The following is a 19,487-nucleotide window of genomic DNA, read 5'->3' as shown; positions in this document are numbered from 1 at the left end:
GCTGCCACAGTTACACGAATGTTCCCAACATAACGGAACAAATATTTAAAGTCTAAAATGCAACTCAATGCAAACAAATCCATACTATACCAAAGTAAAAACTAGTAATAAAGTTAAAATCTGCCTTTACTCTGCAGTTACTAGAGTTTATGTAATATGATGTAGGTTCATTAACTCTTTCTGGTGTAAAAGATCTTTAGTTTGTTTTTTCGCTGTATAACTGTCCAAATATCTGATTATCAGTAGCAGATAGGTGTCAAAATTGCTTGAATTGCATATGAATAATTTATTCTTTAAATATTTAAAAGTTATTGCGATAGCATAAGATTATGTCTGCCTATTTATTCTAAAACAGTATAACTTTTTCCATGAGTCATGAAGTTCATCTAACATATTAGAACTTTTAGGTTGTGATCATATGATGTCAATTTAAATATCAAGATCTAAATTTGTTGAATTTTGACATTACCCAAAATCCTGGAGAAACAAACGCTCCATCCTCTTGTTATATATTATAACATAATGCACTTGACTTAAATGTCTTTTTATATGATATGTGACACTTTCATATGATATTGTTTGATGATACCATACTGTACTTGAATTGAGAATGTGTTTCAAAGTATTATTCAACCATGCAGGATGTGCAATATGCTGACATTGACTACATGGAGAGACAGATGGACTTTACGCTGGGTGAAAGCTTCCAAGGCCTACCAGATCTGGTGGACAAAATTAGAGGAGAAGGAATGAAATTTATTATACTCTTGGTAAGTAATGATCATTTATAGAACATATATGTTGTAAATAATTCATTTTTGAAAGCATAGTCAGTTAAATATCTGATTTTGGTATATTTTCATACTTATAAAATCCACACACCACATAATGTTAAATTATGGAAATGATGAGTGAGTTGTGAAGTCCATGTGAAGTGAAGTATCTATGGTAATTATTATTAGAATACAATTCACTTAAAGGGGTTGTCCACTACTTTTACTTTGATGCCCTATCCGTAGGATAGGGCATCAATGTTTGATTGGCCAGGGTCCCTCATGCAGCACCCCCACCGATTAGCTGCTAACAGAGCCGGCGGCGGCGGCAGCCACCGGCCGGAAGTTCTCATCTGCGAGGCTCCGCCATCAAGTGGTAGTGGCCACCGCGGTGTACTGCAGATCCGTCTCCCATTCTATTGAATTGGAAGCGGATGTGCAGTACACATAGGCAGCCACTAACACTTGACGGCGGAGCCCCACAGATAAGCGCTTCCGGCCGCCGGCCTCCGCCGGCACCGATAGCAGCTGATCGGCTGGGGTGCCACGTGCGGGACCCCGGCCGATCATACATTGATGGGGCATCAATGTAAAAGTAGTGGACAACTTCTTTAACTGAATTCACAAATTCTTGAACTAATCTGGATTACTTTCTCATGTGTTTAGGATCCTGCTATTTCTGGAAATGAAACCAAGCCTTATCCAGCCTTCGAACGAGGTGTACAAGATGATGTATTCATCAAATGGCCCAATTCTAATGATATAGTTTGGGGAAAGGTAAGTACAGTATGAATCAATGCTATCTACTCTAGAAGGGAACCACTGTTAGTGCAATAAGTGTAAGAAGCTTAGCATTGGAAAAATCTAGACTTTTTAAGAAGTACAGACACAATACTTTACACAAATGGTATGCAAGATGAACCTCTGATAAATTTGTGAAGGAAAAAGGTGTTTAATTGTACTGACATTGTATTTTTTGGATGGATTTCCCAGAAGTTGTTACTTTAAAGAATTTTTTTAGTAAATAAGAGAGCACTTGGCTATTTCTGTAATTTCCATAATGTTGTACAGACTGGCTCCTTAAAATCAGCTGTAACTTCATACAATATTATCCTAGCCGTGGACATGCCGGTGAGTGGATTTACCTACATTCCATTTGTAATTATTATGACTCTCAATGATGGGGCTACCTCCAGACTCAGTTTAACCATCATTAAGTATTCTGTAGATGAGTGTTGATAAAGGACAAAGGAAAACCTCTGAAAATTACAAATACATAGAATGCTTATTAAAATACATTTGCTAAAAATATATCCAAAAATGTATTATTATCATTATTATTGAATCCAATAAATAATATTTATTTTGCTTTTAGGTTTGGCCAGACTTCCCTAATGTTACTGTAGATGAGTCACTCAGCTGGGATGATCAAGTTCAGGTAACAAGTTACTCTGATATATCTAAAACTTTTTATTCTTTTACTTACTTATATAGAACCACTAATTCCACAGTGCATTATAAACATCATCATTACTGTCCCCGATGGGCATCACAATCTAAATTCCCTATTAGTATGTCTTTGAAGTGTGGGAAGAAATCAGACTACTCAAAGGAAACCCCTACAAACTCCTTGATGATGTTGTCCGTGATGGGATTTGAATCCAGGACCCCAGTGCTGCAAGGCTACAGTGCTAATCACTTAAACATGGATTATTCTTTACTTAGCATCATATGCATCTGTAATTCTTTAGAAAAGCAATGCGGGAGGTAACACATGGCAAGAATTGCAAATTATTCATACACCTTGTTAACAAGGAGTTGATTAATATGCTATGAATGAGGTTACGCTTTGTGAAGCAGAGGTTGCATGTAGAGTGTCATAAGTGACTCTGAATAGAAATTAAGGGCAGACCATAATGAACTTGATCTTTTGAGTGCTGGGTAGCTAGAAGGGGTTCATAAGCATGAAAGGTGTGGTTAGTGAGTTCAGCTTTTGCTTATCCTGTCTCCGTGGATCTCTGGCAAACCATTTAACTGCCACAGCCTGTCCCACTTAGGTATATATTGAGGAGTTGTATTAACCACTCTGTATTGGAGAGCTTCAGTAAATTTTCATGACTACTAGCCACTACATTTCATGGAAATCACTTCTAACATACACCACTCAACTTTCTTTCCAAAAGAAAGTACTATCCTAGTCTACCTAGTGGTATGCAATGTCTGAGTATCTATCTTATTAGCAATGACATCTTATCTTTAATGTCTGCTCTTAGTTCACTAACATTTTGTTACAGCAGCAATATAGTAGTGCGCTTGTAACAGAGTACCAGAAATTTTTATAAGTCAGCTATTTCTATAGACAATTTAAGGGGGTTTCTCGAGGTTTCTCGTGAGCTATGTAGTCTCCTTAAAGGCTCCTTACTTCCTGGTTTCTGGCAGGGTGGGATATCTTCCTTGAGTGACAGATCTGCTTATTATCAGAGCTGTAGTATTAGTTGAACTTTGTAACTCAGCACAAGTTCTGTTATAACTAGAGATGAGCGGTGTTCGACTCGAACTGTTCGCCAATCTCAAATTCGAGCTGTTTTGAAAAAAATTTGGCTGTTCGAAGTTATGTTCGATAACTGATCGTCCACCAAAATCATAACTGGATTTTTTCTCAGTAATGCTGAAAATTAATGTTAATACGCAGTTTGAGTGTACAGCGGGGTGGGGGGAGGGGCAGAGGATGGATCTCTGCAGAAATAATGAAGATCTCCATTATTTTTCTCTTCCCTGCATTTACAGTGGGGCGGTGCAGTCTGTCAGCCTATCAGCAGCGCACACATGGAGCGAACTGCTTTTTTTCACACAAGCAAGGGCATGTGTCATTGGCAGTGTATGTCACATGTCCTTGACCTATAAGACCCAGCCATTTTCCCCGTCGTCACCATTTTCTCACTGCTGCAGCTGCGTGTTAGATGGCACCGCTGTTGCTGTGTGCGCTATACTTTGTTAATTTTAAGCCAATTTTTGCACAAATCTACAGATAGCTTGGGAGTAGGGAAGAGTTGTGATTGCAGTCCTTTTAACCTCATTTTCGTTTTTTGCTCCCCTTGTTCCCAGAGCCATAGAGTTTTTATTTTTTGGTCAATATGGCCATGTGAGGGCTTATTTTTTGCAGGACAAGTTGTACTTTTCAACGGCATTACTAGTTTTACCATATCGTGTACAAGAAAACAGGAAAAAAATTCCAAGTGCGGTAAAATTGCAAAAAACGTGTAATACCACAGTTGTAATTTTTTTTTTTTTTTACCACGTTCACTAAATGCAAAAACTGACCTGCCCAACTTATTCTACATGTCATTACGAGTTCATAGACACCAAACATGTATAGGTTCTTTTATATTTAAGTGGTGAAAAAAAAATCCAAAATTTGGTAAAAAAAAAAAAATAAAAATAGCGCCATTTTCCGAGACCTCCATTTTTCGTGATCTGGGGCTGGGTGAGGTCTTATTTTTTGTGTGCCGGGCTGACGCTTTTATTGATAACTTCTTGGGGTAGATCCGATGTTTTGATCGACCGTTATTGCATTTTATTGCAATTTTGCGGCGACCAAAAAATGTAATTCTGGCGTTTAGAATTTTTTTCTCGTTACGCCGTTTACCGATTGGATTAATTATTTTATTATATTGATAGATCGGGCGATTCTGAACACGGCGATACCAAATATGTCTATGTAGGGTTGTTTTTTTATATTTTATTTTGAATGGGGCGAAAGGGGGTTGATTTAAACTTTTATATTTTTTTATTTTTTTTATATTTTTAAAAACTTTTTTTTTTACTTTTTGTATGCTTCAATAGTCTCCATAGGAGACTAGAAGCAGCAACTATCTGATCGGCTCTGCTACATACAGGGGACCAGCAGATCCCCTGCATGCAGCAGAAATGGTCCTGTGCTAGGAGCGCAGACCACTAGGTGGCGCTCATAGCGACAAGATAATGACAACCACAGGCATCTGCTGCAGACCCTGGGTTGTCATGCCCACCCATCGGTGACCCGCGATCACGTGACGGTGTCGCCGGTGGGCGGGGCTTATGACGCGCTACCCGGAAGCGCTCGTTAAATGCCGCTGTCGGAGATTGACAGCGGCATTTAACATGTTATCAGCCGCAGGTGGATCGGCTGTTGCGGGCACAAGTCAGCTGTAATAATCAGCTGACATGTGCTCGGTTCAGTGAGGGCTTAGCGCAGCAGCCCTCACTGAACCGGGGGTACGCAAATGTGCGTACTAATACGACAAGGGTTGTTAAGGGGTTAAGTACTAGGTTACATCATTTCCTACGACTTTTATCAGGCAGGTCTGTGCTCTTAAATAGATAGGTTGGGAGTAAAGACTAATAGTAATTGCAGTCCTTTTCAGGGCTAGGTTACATCAGTTCCTATCACTTTTTGCCAGGCAGGTCTGTGCCAGTGCTGTGCAAGTTTTTTTCACAGCATTTGCCTAAATCTAGCAAAGCAAATCCTTTTTGGCCTATTGCAGAGTGTGTTAGTCAGTGGAGTTGCCTATCTGTGTTGCAAGCTACACCACATGTGTATAGAATACAAATTTTTTTACTGCACCTAGTGAAGTAAAACCTTTTGGGCATAGCATCATTCTATTAGTCCATCTATACTAACCTCCCCCAGGTTGCAAATTCAATATAATTTTTTTCTGCATCGAGCTCTGAAAAAATATTTAGGCTTCTAGCAGTGTGTGGGACTTGTTCTATTAGTCCATCTATACTAACCTCCATCAGGTTGCAAATTCAATATAATTTTTTTCTGCAGCTAGCTCTGAAAAAATATTTCAGCTTGTAGCAGTGTGTGGGACTTGTTCTATTAGTCCATCTATACTGACCTCCATCAGGTTGCAAATTCAATATAATTTTTTTCTGCATCTAGCTCTGAAAAATATTTCAGCTTCTAGCAGTGTGTGGGACTTGTTCTATTAGTCCATCTATACTAACCTCCACCAGGTTGCAAATTCAAAATAATTTTTTTCTGCATTGAGCTCTGAAAAAATATTTAGGCTTCTAGCAGTGTGTGGGACATGTTCTATTAGTCCATCTATACTGACCTCCATCAGGTTGCAAATTCAATATAATTTTTTTCTGCATCTAGCTCTGAAAAAATATTTTGGCTCCTAGCAGTGTGTGGGACTTGTTCTATTAGTCCATCTATACTGACCTCCATCAGGTTACAAATTCAATATAATTTTTTTCTGCATCTAGCTCTGAAAAAATATTTCAGCTTGTAGCAGTGTGTGGGACTTGTTCTATTAGTCCATCTATACTGACCTCCATCAGGTTGCAAATTCAATATAATTTTTTTCTGCATCTAGCTCTGAAAAAATCTTTCAGCTTGTAGCAGTGTGTGGGACTTGTTTTATTAGTCCATCTATACTGACCTCCATCAGGTTGCAAATTCAATATAATTTTTTTCTGCATCTAACCCAGCCAATACTTTTGGGCCAATACTACAGTTTGGCCACTCAGCTCTGCTCCGTTCCCATCCATTGTTTTTTGTGCAAACAACTCCAGAGTTGTGAATTAGTTAACCACCAAAATGAGTGGAAAAAGGCCTGCTGCTGGTGGAAAGGGGAATAGGCGTGTAAGGAAGGGAAAAAAAGGTTGTGTCCGTGGGGTAGGTGTTAAAGCAACAGTAACATCTGCAGAAGAAAGACCATCTTCCAGCCAAACTAAGATGTCTACTTCTTTTAGCGGACAATGTGATAAGATCCCTTTCTTATGGCCACGCCAATCGCTACAAATTCCAGATGAGGCACAAAAACAGCAGGTGCTTCAATGGATATCAAGTGCTCCTTAAAGTGGGCTCTCTTCCACCCCAACTTCAACATCACAAATACTCCAGTCCTCAGAGGTGTCACCCCAATTGCACTTGCTTCCTCACAGCTCCCCAGTCTCCAGCTGCCCATCTGAGTATGGGGTAGTATAGATGGTTGAGTCTGCAGAGCTGTTTACTCATACTATAGCCTGGAAATCAGAGGTCGGCTCCAGAGCTTCTATAAATCCAGACGAGGAAATGATCTGCACTGATGCCCAGAATCTTTATGAGTCGGATCCAGGACCAGACGCAGAAGGTTCTGAACATAATGTAGACCCTCGTTCCCAAACTGTAACTCCTGTTGGTGGAGACAATGAGGAAGATGATGATGAGACTCAAATACCTGATTAGAGGGACAACTTTAGTTTTTTGTCAGGGCAGGAACAGGTTGGCTCTGAGGACGACGGGTGTGATAACACACAGGGTGATGATGATGAGGTTGGAGATCCCACTTACTGTCAACCCACAGTCAGCCAAGAGATGAGGTCAGCAGAGGAGGTGGAGGAGGATGCTAGTGACGACGAGGTCAGGTTGCGCCTTCCTGTCCAGAGACGTAGTGCTGAAAGCACGTCAACAACTGCATCCTCAAACACAACTCTGCCTCTGACCACAAGTCGTGGTGGCTCTTCTGGTCGCATGGGTGCTAAGCCTTGCATTGCCTGGGCATTTTCTCAGATCGATAAAGATGACCCAACTCATGTTATCTGTAACATTTGTCAGCAAAAGCTAATTAGAGGCCAAAAAATACATAGTTTGAGTTCTTCATGCATGAACCGGCACATGGACATGAAGCATAAGTTGCAGTGGGAAGCTCACTGTGCTACAATGCGTCCTAGCCGGCTGGGCAAACCACTGTCTACCACATCTTGTGCATCCGCCACCTCTTCATCCTCTGTGACTGGGGGGACAGCAGTCACACCTGTTTTGGGACGCAGACCTGCCACCTCTTTACCCGCAACAGCCAGCGTGATTGCCAGGTCATCATTTTCTTTGGATGTAGAAACACCAGCTGGTGTTCAGCGCTGTCCGACATCTAGAGCACCACCTTTGTATCAAGGCAACCTAACATGTTCGCCTGCATCTTCCTCACAGACCGGCAGTTTGCCGGGGACACCCTTCTCAACCCCGTCTAAGCACAACAGCCAGCCCTCGGTCCCTCAGATGTTAACAAGTAAAAGACCATTTCCTCCTAGCCATGAGAAAGCTAAGAGGTTGAATTTCACCATCTGCAAGCTCTTGGCTACAGAAATGCTTACTTTCCGCCTGGTGGACACAGAGGATTTTCGAGACCTTATGTCCGTCGCAGTGCCCCAGTACCAGATGCCCAGTCGGCACTACTTCTCAAAGAAAGGTGTGCCTGCGCTCCACCAGCATGTCGCACACAACATCACCGCTTCATTGAGAAACTCTGTGTGTGACAGGGTGCATTTCACCACAGACACTTGGACGAGTAGGCATGGACAGGGGCGTTACATGTCGCTGACTGGGTACTGGGAAACTATGCTCTTTTTGGGCTTCCAATCTGGATAAATGGCCGGAGCTCGCCACTTACGCCTTGGAGATCTTGTCATGCCCTGCAGCCAGCGTTCTGTCTGAACGTGTGTTCAGCGCTGCTGGTGGTGTGCTGACAGATAAGCGCACGCGGCTCTCCACTGTTAATGTAGACAGACTCACGTTCAAAAAGTTGAACAAATCATGGATCCGAAATGACTTTTCTACCCCTGTGTCATCCTGGGGAGAGTAAAAGCTTGATGATTTGTTAAAATCACCTCACCAACCGTTTTAAGCTTTCACATTACTAATCATGTTTATCTGTATCTTGGCTGGAAAATAATTTGGGTTTTGTAGCAGTTTGCAATACTAATTCTATTAGGCCATCTATACTAAGCTCCACCAGATTTAAAATTACTAATCATGTTTATCTGTATCTTGGCTGGAAAATAATTTGGGCTTTGTAGCAGTTTGCAGTACTGATTCTATTAGGCCATCAATACTAAACTCCACCAGCTTTCAAATTAATAATAATTTTTAGCTGCATCTAGCCCGGAAAATAATTTTGGGTCTCCTAGATGCACAAGACACATGATTGCCTTCTTGCTGCACTACCTGCAACATGACCCTCAGATTGTCAGAATTCAAAGTAATCCTGACTACTGGGTTGCCACACTCTTAGATCTCCCACACTCTTCAATCAATCTTTTCATTTTAATAAAGAACAAAAAAATGGTAATTTTTGAAATTATAAGCTTTAGCAGGTTATTAGAAACTGAAATCAAACAGTTTTCAACTCAAAACTTTATTCTAGGTGATGTTACATTTGCACTTAGGACCCCTTGTTCGAAAGGAGCTTCTCAACTCTCTCGTCCATTGAATTTGTCTGGTTTTGGGTGGTTTCTGCTTCAAATGTTTTGAATGAGGACAGAATACCCTCCCAGAGCTGTTGCTTAGATGTGAACTGCCTCCCGCCTTCATAGACACTCCTTTTGATGATGCTCCAGAGGTTCTGAATGGGGTTGAGGTCAGGGGAGCATGGGGGTCACACAATAAGCTTGTCCCCTTTTATGCCCATATCAGCCAGAGATGCAGATGTGTTATGTGCAGCATGAGACGGCGCATTATCATTCATGAAAATGATCTTGCTGTGGAATACACGGTTATTCATCTTGAACCATGGCAGGAAGTGCTGTTTGAAAAACTCAACATACATTATGGAGTTCATCTTTACCCCTTCAGGGATCCTAAAGGGGCCGACAATCTCTCTCCCCATGATTCCAGCCCAAAACATTACTCCACCTCCTCCTTGTTGGCGCTGTAGCCGTGTTTGCGTGGGGTGTCCATCAACCAGCCATTCTCCACTCCATCCATCTGGACCATCGAGCTTTGCACGGCACTCATTGGTGAACAAAACAGTTTTGAAGTCAGTCTTCATGTATTGTTTAACCCACTGGAGCCGTTTCTGCTTGTGTGCAGTGGATAGAGGAGGTCGACAGGATGGCTTTCGCACAGCTGCAAACCTCTGAAGGACTCTGCATCTTGTTGTTCGGGGGACGTTGGCGGCACCAGCTGCTTCAAAAACTTGTCTGCTGCTATGACAAGGCTTTTTTGCCGCTGCTCTTTTAACCTGACGTAATTGCCTGGAGGAAAGAGTCCTCAATTTTCCCTTATCAGCACGCACATGTGTGTACTGTGAATCAGCTACATACTTCTTGATTGTGCGATGATCAGGATGAAGTGTCTTGGCAATGTTGATTGTAGTTTATGCCTTGACTTAAGCACTCCACAATTTGTTGCTTCTCAGCAGCCGACACATCCTTTTTCTTTCCCATTTTGGCAGAAAATGTAGGCTGCTTAATAATGTGGGACAGCCTTCTTAAGTAGTCTTGCCTTTCATTGGACACACCTGCCCAACTAATTAGCACAGGTGTCTGCAATTGCTTACAGTGATATAAAGAGCCCTGACACACATCACCATCAATGAGTTTAACTGACAAACAAACAAATTCTTCCCTTATCACTCCTAAACATTTTTTGCATAATAATTTGGAACACAGTGTACATGTGCTTTTCCACAAAACACCAGTGGTTCACGTAGTGAATCTTACAGTTCTATCTTGCCAACTGTGGTCTGTATGGAGTTGTTCAATAAAGGGCCCAAAATTAAGATAACATAGACGGGAGAGGTCTCTATGAATACAAATTCATAAGTATTTGATACCCTGTGAGGGCCAGGCAAAGGGAAAGTTGGACTGGATGGAATCCTGTATGGATTTGGGGAGAGAGAAATCGAGGGCCTCAGACTTTGCTGCATTGATTTTAAAATTTGACCATGTAACAAAATGATCTATTTCAGCCATAACAGCAGGGATGGATATATGTGATTGAGTGATATATACTAGGACATCATCAGCAAATGCAGAGCACTTGTACTCGGTGCCTCCCACCTCAATCCACCTAATATTGGGGTTATGGCGAATTGATGAGAGCAGGTGGTCCGTCACTAGGATGTATAAGAGAGGGGACAGAGGACATCCCTGCCTTGTCCCATTGGTGATTATGAAAGGTGATGAAATGTTCCATTTATCTTCAGCCTAGGTGACGTATTGCGATACAGGGCTGTGATTTTGCCTATAAAAGAGTCCCCTAGACCCCTACCCCAAGCTTTTTAAGGGAATAATATATGGTGTGCCAGGAGACTCCATGGAGTGCTTTCTCAGCATCCAACGAGAGTATCTAATTACAAATTTTTAACTGCATCTAGCCCAGGAAATACTTTGTGCCTCATAGCAGTGTCTGCTAGACAGCGGATTATCCCAGCTGTTAAGCAAGCTACACCATCTGTAGTTTGGACACTTAATTTTTTCAAAGGAAATGGTTCGGGCCCCCGGGACACTCAGTGAAGAGCATCGGGGAGGCACCCCAAGGCATAGGGGCTGGGACTGGCGGTAGGATGCCCTACGGTGTACCGCCGAGCCCGATCTTTATAAAAGCTTTTTAACTGCAGCAGCTTTAGTGGACGCTACTGGAGCTGGAAATACGTGGCTGCTGGCATGAGACTTGCCCTCCAATAGATCCTTGTAAAAGGATTTAAAGTGTATTCATTCAAATTAGAAAGACAATTTTAATTAAAAAGCTTAGACCTGCCTCCACAACAGGGGGCCTCACTCGACCCACCAGCGGACAGGCACCAGTATTGGTAGAGGGGGGCTGGCCGTCAGAGTCCACCGAAGCTCTGGCCCAGACTCCCCCTCCTTTTACTCCTCCACCTCTTTTCTTTTCGCATGACTATATGTACTTGTCACTTTTCCATGTGTTAGTTGTGTCTTCTGAGCAGTTTGTCAGCTTTTGGACACCCTTGAATGTGTTTTCTATGTATTTCTATGTGTTTTTGTTTGCCTGCCATTGGTTTTAACGGTGTTCGAAGGTGTTCGATGAACAGTTCGACGAACAGTTCAGCGAACATACGGGTGTTCGACGAACCGAACCGAACTCGAACACTATGGGGGTGGCTCAACACTAGTTAAAACACATTCAACTATCAGTGGTTTGCTCTGAGTCTTCACTAGAAATACTATATTTACATATAGCTGTAACAGGGCATTTGAAAACACATACAGCTCTAAACAGAAAGAGCCAAGAGCTGTGATTTGGAGACCTGCTATGAAAGCTACAAGGATTGGGATATTGCAAGACTTATGACAGCAGATCATCAGAAGCCGAGAGGAGAGAAAGAGGGAGTTGATCATGTAACCGCTACACAGAAATTGATGGGCTGAAGAGAGAAAGTCAGGATACGCAGAGTTAACCTTTCTCTTGGTATGAAGCTATTTCTACTTGGCCAGAGTCTGGGCAGGTACCAGTGGCTAAATTCTATGGAAATCAGCTTCGCACTATGAAAGATAAAAGCTGTCATTGAAGGAGAATGACAGCAGACAGAAAAAGCATGTATAAGGACAACTTGCTTATTTTCATGCTTTATAACTAATTAAAGCAATTCAATAACCTGAGAATATCCTTTTAGGGTTATATTCATATACGTCAGTTAAACTTGATATGTTTATTGCAACTTGCATTGTTTTAATCAACACTTGAACTTTTCACATTAAATAGAAGGGAAACCATCTAATAGCTTGTCTCATCTTTTAAGAACAGAGTAAACCAGCTTACCCTTTGTAAGGCTATTTTTATTCCCAGAATAAGGAAATGGTCTCTGCTTGGTTTAATATGTAAGAACCACAAAACAAAGATTTTCATGGTAAAATTCGGGTTAATTTCAATGAAAATTATTGAATCATCCGTTTCATTCAGAATTCTATTTTTAGTCATAACTAGTGTTGAGCGAACATGCTCGACACTGCTCGGTACTCGACCGAGCATCACGCTACTCTGGATGTTCGGCGAGCACCGAGCATTTCCGGGTTACTTGGACGGGAGCTTGGGTCTCCACCCTGCATGTTTGGCGCTCTTTACAGAGCCAATGAACATGCAGGGATTGCCAGCCAGTCACTGTAATGCTGCAGCCATGTTGGTTGTGGGCATTACAGTGATTGGCTGGCCGCACAGTGTCACCTCGAGTATTTAAAACCGGGCGCCGCCATCTTGGACACAGTCGATCCGGATTAGACAGTGTAGGGACAGCGCTGCTGATTTAGGGAGAGATATAAACTGCGAAATAGTTAGTGTAGGGTCTGTAAAGGCTGCCAGAACAAAGAAACAGTCCTTTTCAGGACTAATATCCATCCCAGATATCAAGCAGGCAGGCTGTATAGGAGACACAGTGGTTATACCAGCAAACGCTGCATTACAGTCCAGTGTGCTGCTCCTGCTGCTGAAATTGCTGGACTTAGCTCCAGGTCCCGGGGGCCAGGAAAAAATCCTTTTTTTTTATCTAAATCCTCTTTTTTTTTCCTCCTTCACAATGTACAAATACCCATCTTATTAACCTTTTGGTGTCCCCCCCCCAAAAAAAAAAAAGTGTGCCTCTGATTTTTCAGACACAAATATATCTGTTGAAAATAGTCTGGTGTATGCCAGAGAAATAGAAGTGTGGTTTTGCAGTTCTAAGGGCCATTTGTATCTAAAAAAAACAGTTTGAGTGTGTCGCTCACTGTTCAGCCGCAAATATATATATTTAAAAACGTCTGGTATACACCAGTAAATTATTACTGTGGTTTTGATGTTCCACGGTAAAACATCTCTATTATCCTGTTTTTTGCATTTTTGCTGTATAAAAATAATAATAGTGTCTCCCTGATTTTTCAGACACAAATATATCTGTTGAAAATAGTCTGGTGTAGGCCAGAGAGACAGAAGTGTGCTTTTGCTGTTCCACGGTAAAAAATCTCTATTATCCTGCTTTTTGCATTTTTTGCTGTAAAAAAAAAATAATAGTGTCTCCCTGATTTTTCAGACACAAAGATATCTGTTGAAAATAGTCTGGTGTAGGCCCAAGAAATACAAGTGTGGTTTTGAAGTTCCACGGTACAAACCTCTGTATTATCCACTTTTGGGCCATTTGTATCTAAAAAAAACAGTTTGAGTGTGTCGCTCACTGTTCAGCCGCAAATATATATATATTTTAAAAAGCCTGGTATACACCAGTAAATTATAACTGTGGTTTTGCTGTTCCACAGTAAAAAATCTCTATTATCCTGCTTTTGGCATTTTTTGCCGTAAAAAATAAATAGTGTCTCCTGATTGTTCAGACACAAATATATCTGTTGAAAATAGTCTGGTGTAGGCCCGAGAAATACAAGTGTGGTTTTGCAGTTCCACGGTTCAAACCTCTGTATTATCCACTTTTGGGCCATTTGTATCTAAAAAAAACAGTTTGAGTGTGTCGCTCACTGTTCAGCCGCAAATATCACTATTTAAAAAAGTGTGGTATACCCCAGTAAACAATAACTGTGGTTTTGCAATCCCACGGTAAAAAATCTCTATTATTCAGGTTTTGGTAGTTTTTTCCGTAAAGAAAAACAGTAGTGTCTCCTGACTGTTGTGACACAAAAATATATCTGTTGAAAATAGTCTTGTGTAGGCCCGACATCCCAGTGTGGTTTCGCAGTTCCACGGGTCAAATCACTGTACTATCCAGTTTTGGGCCTTTGGCATCTAAAAAAAAAAGCAGTTTGAGTGTGTCGCTCACTGTTCAGCCTCAAATATCTCTATTTAAAAAAGTGTAGTATACCCCAGTAAACAATAACTGTGGTTTTGCCATCCCACGGTAAAAAATCTCTATTATTCAGGTTTTGGTAGTTATTTCCGTAAAGATAAACAGTAGTGTCTCCTGACTGTTGTGACACAAAAATATATCTGTTGAAAATAGTCTTGTGTAGGCCCGACATCCCAGTGTGGGTTCGCAGTTCCACGGGTCAAATCGCTGTACTATCCAGTTTTGGGCCTTTGGTATCTAAAAAAAAGCAGTTTGAGTGTGTCGCTCACTGTTCAGCCGCAAATATCTCTATTTAAAAAAGTGTGGTATACCCCAGTAAACAATAACTGTGGTTTTCCTCTTCCACGGTTCTAATCTACTCTTTATTACCCTTTTTCCATTGATAGTGCAAGTGTAAGCTATTTTACTTCATTTACAATGGGCAAGGCGTGTGGCAAGGGACGTGGAAGTGGACGTTCTGGTGATGGTTCGTGCAGAGGACGGGGCCGTGGCCAAAGTGAAAATGTGCCACAACCAACAGCCACATCTTCTCGCTCCCACTTCTTGACCGAATTACTAGGGAAGCACAGAACAACACCAGTATTGAGAACTGATCAGTGTGAACAGGTTATTAATTGGATAGCAGACAATACTTCCAAGTACCTGGGCACCACCACCTCCGGTCTGTCTTCCACACCGTCAACTCTTAGTAGCCGTGAGTCTCGACCACATACTCCTCCTCACCCTGATGCTCCTTCCTCCCACCATGCCGAGTTTCATCAGACAGCAAGTGATCCCACACTTGGACACTCTGAAGAGCTGTTCACTGGTCCATTTCTATATTTGGGCCCCTCGCCTGATACGCTTGAAGTGGTGGAAGAGGAGATCCCATGTTGCGATGCCCAAATATTTGATCAGCCACGGCCACAGGAAGTCGACGTTGGCAATCTGTCACAAGAGGTGGACGATGACGAGACACAATTTCCAGGAAGTGAGGAGGAGGATCGTGGTGCGCAAGTGGAAGAGGAGGAGGTGGTGGATGATCTAGTAACTGACCCAACGTGGAAGGAGGACATGCAGAGTGAGGCCAGCAGCACACAGGGGGAGGGAGGCAGAGTACCCCTACAGGCAGGAAGAAGCAGTGTGGTGGCCGCAGACAGAAGGCAGGCAACCGTTCCCCGTAACACCAACACGAGGGACGTTGCCAGTACAAGCGGTAGGTCTTCCAGAGTCTGGAATTTTTTAAAGACTCTGCTAATAACCCCAAAAAGGCCATATGTTCCACCTGCCATGCCAGCATCAGCAGGGGTGACAAAACAACCAGCCTGACCACCACCAGCATGATCAGGCACATGGCAGCAAAGCACCCGACTTTGTGGGGCGAAACCCAGGGTCCACGACCAGTGTCAGCTTGTGTCACCACTGCTTCTTCCACTGTTGTGCGTGCAATAGAACCCCCTGTTGTGTGTGTAAGGCAATCCCCTGTCCATACTGCATGTAAAGATGCCCCCTCCTCTCAGTCTTCACTTGTTATGGCAGTTTCTCAAGAAACAGCATCAACGACCAAGTCCACGTCCCACCGCAGCGTTCAATTGTCCATATCCCAGACCTTTGAACGAAAGCGGAAATTCGCAGCTAACGCCCCACAGGCCACAGTCCTAAATTCGCACATTTCACGACTGCTTGCATTGGAAATGCTGCCTTTTAGGCTGGTGGAGACGGAATCCTTCCGCAATCTTATGGCGGTGGCCGTCCCTCGGTACTCGGTCCCCAGCCGACACTATTTTGCCTGGTGTGCCATCCCCGCACTACACAAGCACGTGTCCCAAAGCATTTGCCGTGCCCTCAACAACGCAGTTACTGGGAGAGTCCACCTGAGAACGGACACGTGGACAAGTGCTTGTGGCCAGGGATGGTACATCTCTCTGATGGCACACTGGGTAAACATAGTGGAAGCCGGGACCCAGTCGGACCTTGGGACGGAACACATCCTCCCCACACCGAGGATTGCGGGCCCTATGTCAGTCAGAGTTGCCCCCACAGTGTACAGCTCCTGCGCATCCTCCTCCTCCTCCTCCTCATGTTCAGCCTCCATCTCAGATATCACCACATCAGTTACAAGCTGGAAGCATTGCAGTACTGCCTCCGCCAAGCGGCAACAGGCTGTGCTGAAACTCATAAGCTTAGGTGATAAACCTCACACTGCTTGTGAGTTGTGGACAGCTGTGAAAGAGCAGGCAGATCTGTGGCTGAGACCGCTGAACCTACATCCCGGCATGGTCATGTGTGACATTGGCCGTAACCTGGTGGCGGCTCTGAGGCGAGGTGAGATCACACACGTACCATGCCTGGCTCATGTGCTTAACCTCGTGGTTCAGCGGTTTCTTAAATCGTACCCCGAGTAGCCAGATCTGCTCGTGAAAGTACGCCGCCTGTCAGCTCATTTTCGCAAGTCGGCTACAGCTTCCGCCGCCCTTGCTGTGTTGCAGCAGCGTTTGCAGCTTCCGGCACACTGACTGGTGTGTGATATCCTCACACGTTGGAACTCTACCCTCCACATGTTGCAAAGGATTTGTGAGCAGAAGAGAGCAGTTGTGGAGTACCAGCTGCAACAAGGCCGTCGATATTCAGGTCAGACTCCACACATAAGAACTCAGGAGTGGACCTGGATGTCTGACATATGTACCATCCTGACAAACTTTGAGGAGGCCACCAAGATGGTGAGTGGCGATGACGCCATTATTAGTGTCAGCATCCCACTTGTCTGTCTTTTGCAACGCTCTCTGCAGAGAATTAAAGAGGAGGCATTGCAGCCAGAGTATGATGAGATGGATCAAGAAGCCGTAGCGGGCGATTACACACAGCCCAGCCTCATCTCATCCCAACGTGCATTGGGGGACAATGAGGGAGAGGAGGAGGAGGAAGAACAGGAGCTGCTATCATGCGTTGTAGATGGTAGTACCTGTACAAGTGTCATACCGTCGGTTCAGCGTGGGTGGCCTGAGGACAGGGGGGAGGAGGAAGAGGAGGAGGAGAGCATGGTCAGTCGTCATCTTGGTGAGGACACGGAAATCTTGCCCGTTACCAGTCTGGCACGCATGGCTGACTTTATGTTACGCTGCCTTAACCGTGACCCTCGCGTTGTCAAAATGTTGGGTGACAGTCATTACTGGTTGGTGACACTTGTAGACCCCCGCTACAAGGAGAACTTTCACTCTCTTATTCCTGAGGTGGAGAGGTCTACAAAAATGGGGCAATACCAGAAGGCCCTTGCTGCAAAACTCTTAAAAAAATTCCCATCTGAACACGCTAGCGGCAGAGGTCACAGTTCGTTGCCCAACCAAGGCGTACAGGCGAGAGAGATGCAACTCCAATCCAGCAGAGGCAGGGGAACACTGTCAACGTTCTGGGACAGTTTTCTGACACCTGCCCAGCTTACAGGCCCTGAGGCGCGGGGTACTCTCACAAGGAGTGGAAAGTTTCAAAAGATGGCGAGGGAGTACCTTGCCGATCGTACCAGCGTCCTCCGTGATTCCTCTGTGCCTTTTAATTATTGGGTATACAAGCTGAACACTTGGAATGAACTCGCTCTGTACGCCTTGGAGGTCCTGGCCTGCCCTGCCGCTAGCGTGATATCGGAGCGTGTTTTTAGTGCCGCTGGGGGAATTATAACTGATAAGCGCACTCGTCTGTCAACTGACAATGCTGACAAGCTGACCCTTATCAAAATGAACAAGGGCTGGATTGGGCCAGACTTCTCATCTCCACCAAATGACAGCAGAGTAACATAAAGTCAAATCCACTGTGTATTTTCGGGAGGTGTATTCACATGCACCACTTCACACCCACACATGGGTATACGCATCCTCGTTTCGGCTGTTTAATCTTCTTCTCCTTATCCTCAGCCCTCACCACCACTATACCACTAGGGTGCCAGCATTGCAAGTTGCTCCGTCCTAATTTTTGGCTGCTTTTGCTGGGAAAGCATAAGCAAATACCATGGGACACCCACTCCCCAATAATGGGACTTATGTTTGTAATATGCTGTACTGCATGGCTCTTGTAAGGCGCATTGCAAGTTGCTCCGTCCTAATTTTTGTCAGATTTTGCTTGCAAGGCATAAGCAAATACTATGGGACACCCACTCCCCAATAATGGGACTTATGTTTGTAATATGCTGTACTGCATGGCTCTTGTAAGGGGCATTGCAAGTTGCTCCGTCCTAATTTTTGGCTGCTTTTGCTGGGAAAGCATAAGCAAATACTATGGGAGACCCACTCCCCAATAATGGGACTTAGGTTTGTAATATGCTGTACTGCATGGCTCTTGTAAGGGGCATTGTAAGTTGCTCCGTCCTAATTTTTGGCAGCTTTTGCTTGCAAGGCATAAGAAAATACTATGGGACAGCCACTCCCCAATAATGGGACTTATGTTTGTAATATGCTGTACTGCATGGCTCTTGCAAGGGGCATTGCAAGTTGCTCCATCCTAATTTTTGGCAGCTTTTGCTTGCAAGGCATAAGCAAATACTATGGGACACCCACTCCCCAATAATGGGACTTATGTTTGTAATATGCTGTACTGCATGGCTCTTGTAAGGGGCATTGCAAGTTGCTCCGTCCTAATTTTTGGCAGCTTTTGCTTGCAAGGCATAAGCAAATACTATGGGACACCCACTCCCCAATAATGGGACTTATGTTTGTAATATGCTGTTCTGCATGGCTCTTGTAAGGGGCATTGCAAGTTGCTCTGTCCTAATTTTTGGCAGCTTTTGCTTGCAAGGCATAAGCAAATACTATGGGACACCCACTCCCCAATAATGGGACTTATGTTTGTAATATGCTGTACTGCATGGCTCTTGTAAGGGGCGTTGCAAGTTGCTCCGTCCTAATTTTTGGCAGCTTTTGCTTGCAAGGCATAAGCAAATACTATGGGACACCCACTCCCCAATAATGGGACTTATGTTTGTAATATGCTGTACTGCATGGCTCTTGTAAGGGGCATTGCAGGTTGCTCCGTCCTAATTTTTGGCAGCTTTTGCTTGCAAGGCATAAGCAAATACTATGGGACACCCACTCCCCAATAATGGGACTTATGTTTGTAATATGCTGTACTGCATGTGAAGGCACCCCCTGGGCCTTGTGTACACGTGTGTGGGATACCCGGTGCCGGGTATCTGGGGTCTGTAGTCTCCGTGGCG

At 43.7% G+C, this 19,487-nt stretch overlaps 1 protein-coding gene across 1 annotated transcript in view; it reads left to right on the top strand.

Moving 5' to 3' along the window:
* The window catches only part of SI (sucrase-isomaltase), a 414,470-nt gene that overhangs the window by 267,407 nt on the left and 127,576 nt on the right, over positions 1-19,487 (top strand). Inside the window, exons 33-35 of the mRNA XM_073674817.1 lie at positions 642-770; positions 1,440-1,550; positions 2,149-2,211. Coding sequence (XP_073530918.1) covers positions 642-770; positions 1,440-1,550; positions 2,149-2,211 — 303 coding nt within the window. The remainder of the gene's footprint in view (positions 1-641; positions 771-1,439; positions 1,551-2,148; positions 2,212-19,487) is intronic.

This window comes from Phyllobates terribilis, unplaced genomic scaffold, assembly GCF_046119375.1.
Source record: "Phyllobates terribilis strain yellow unplaced genomic scaffold, ASM4611937v1 Scaffold_3__8_contigs__length_932513732, whole genome shotgun sequence".
Taxonomy (NCBI): Eukaryota; Metazoa; Chordata; class Amphibia; order Anura; family Dendrobatidae; genus Phyllobates; species Phyllobates terribilis.
The sequence above is the reverse complement of the archived record's forward strand: the minus strand, read 5'-3'. Positions and strand labels throughout refer to the sequence as shown.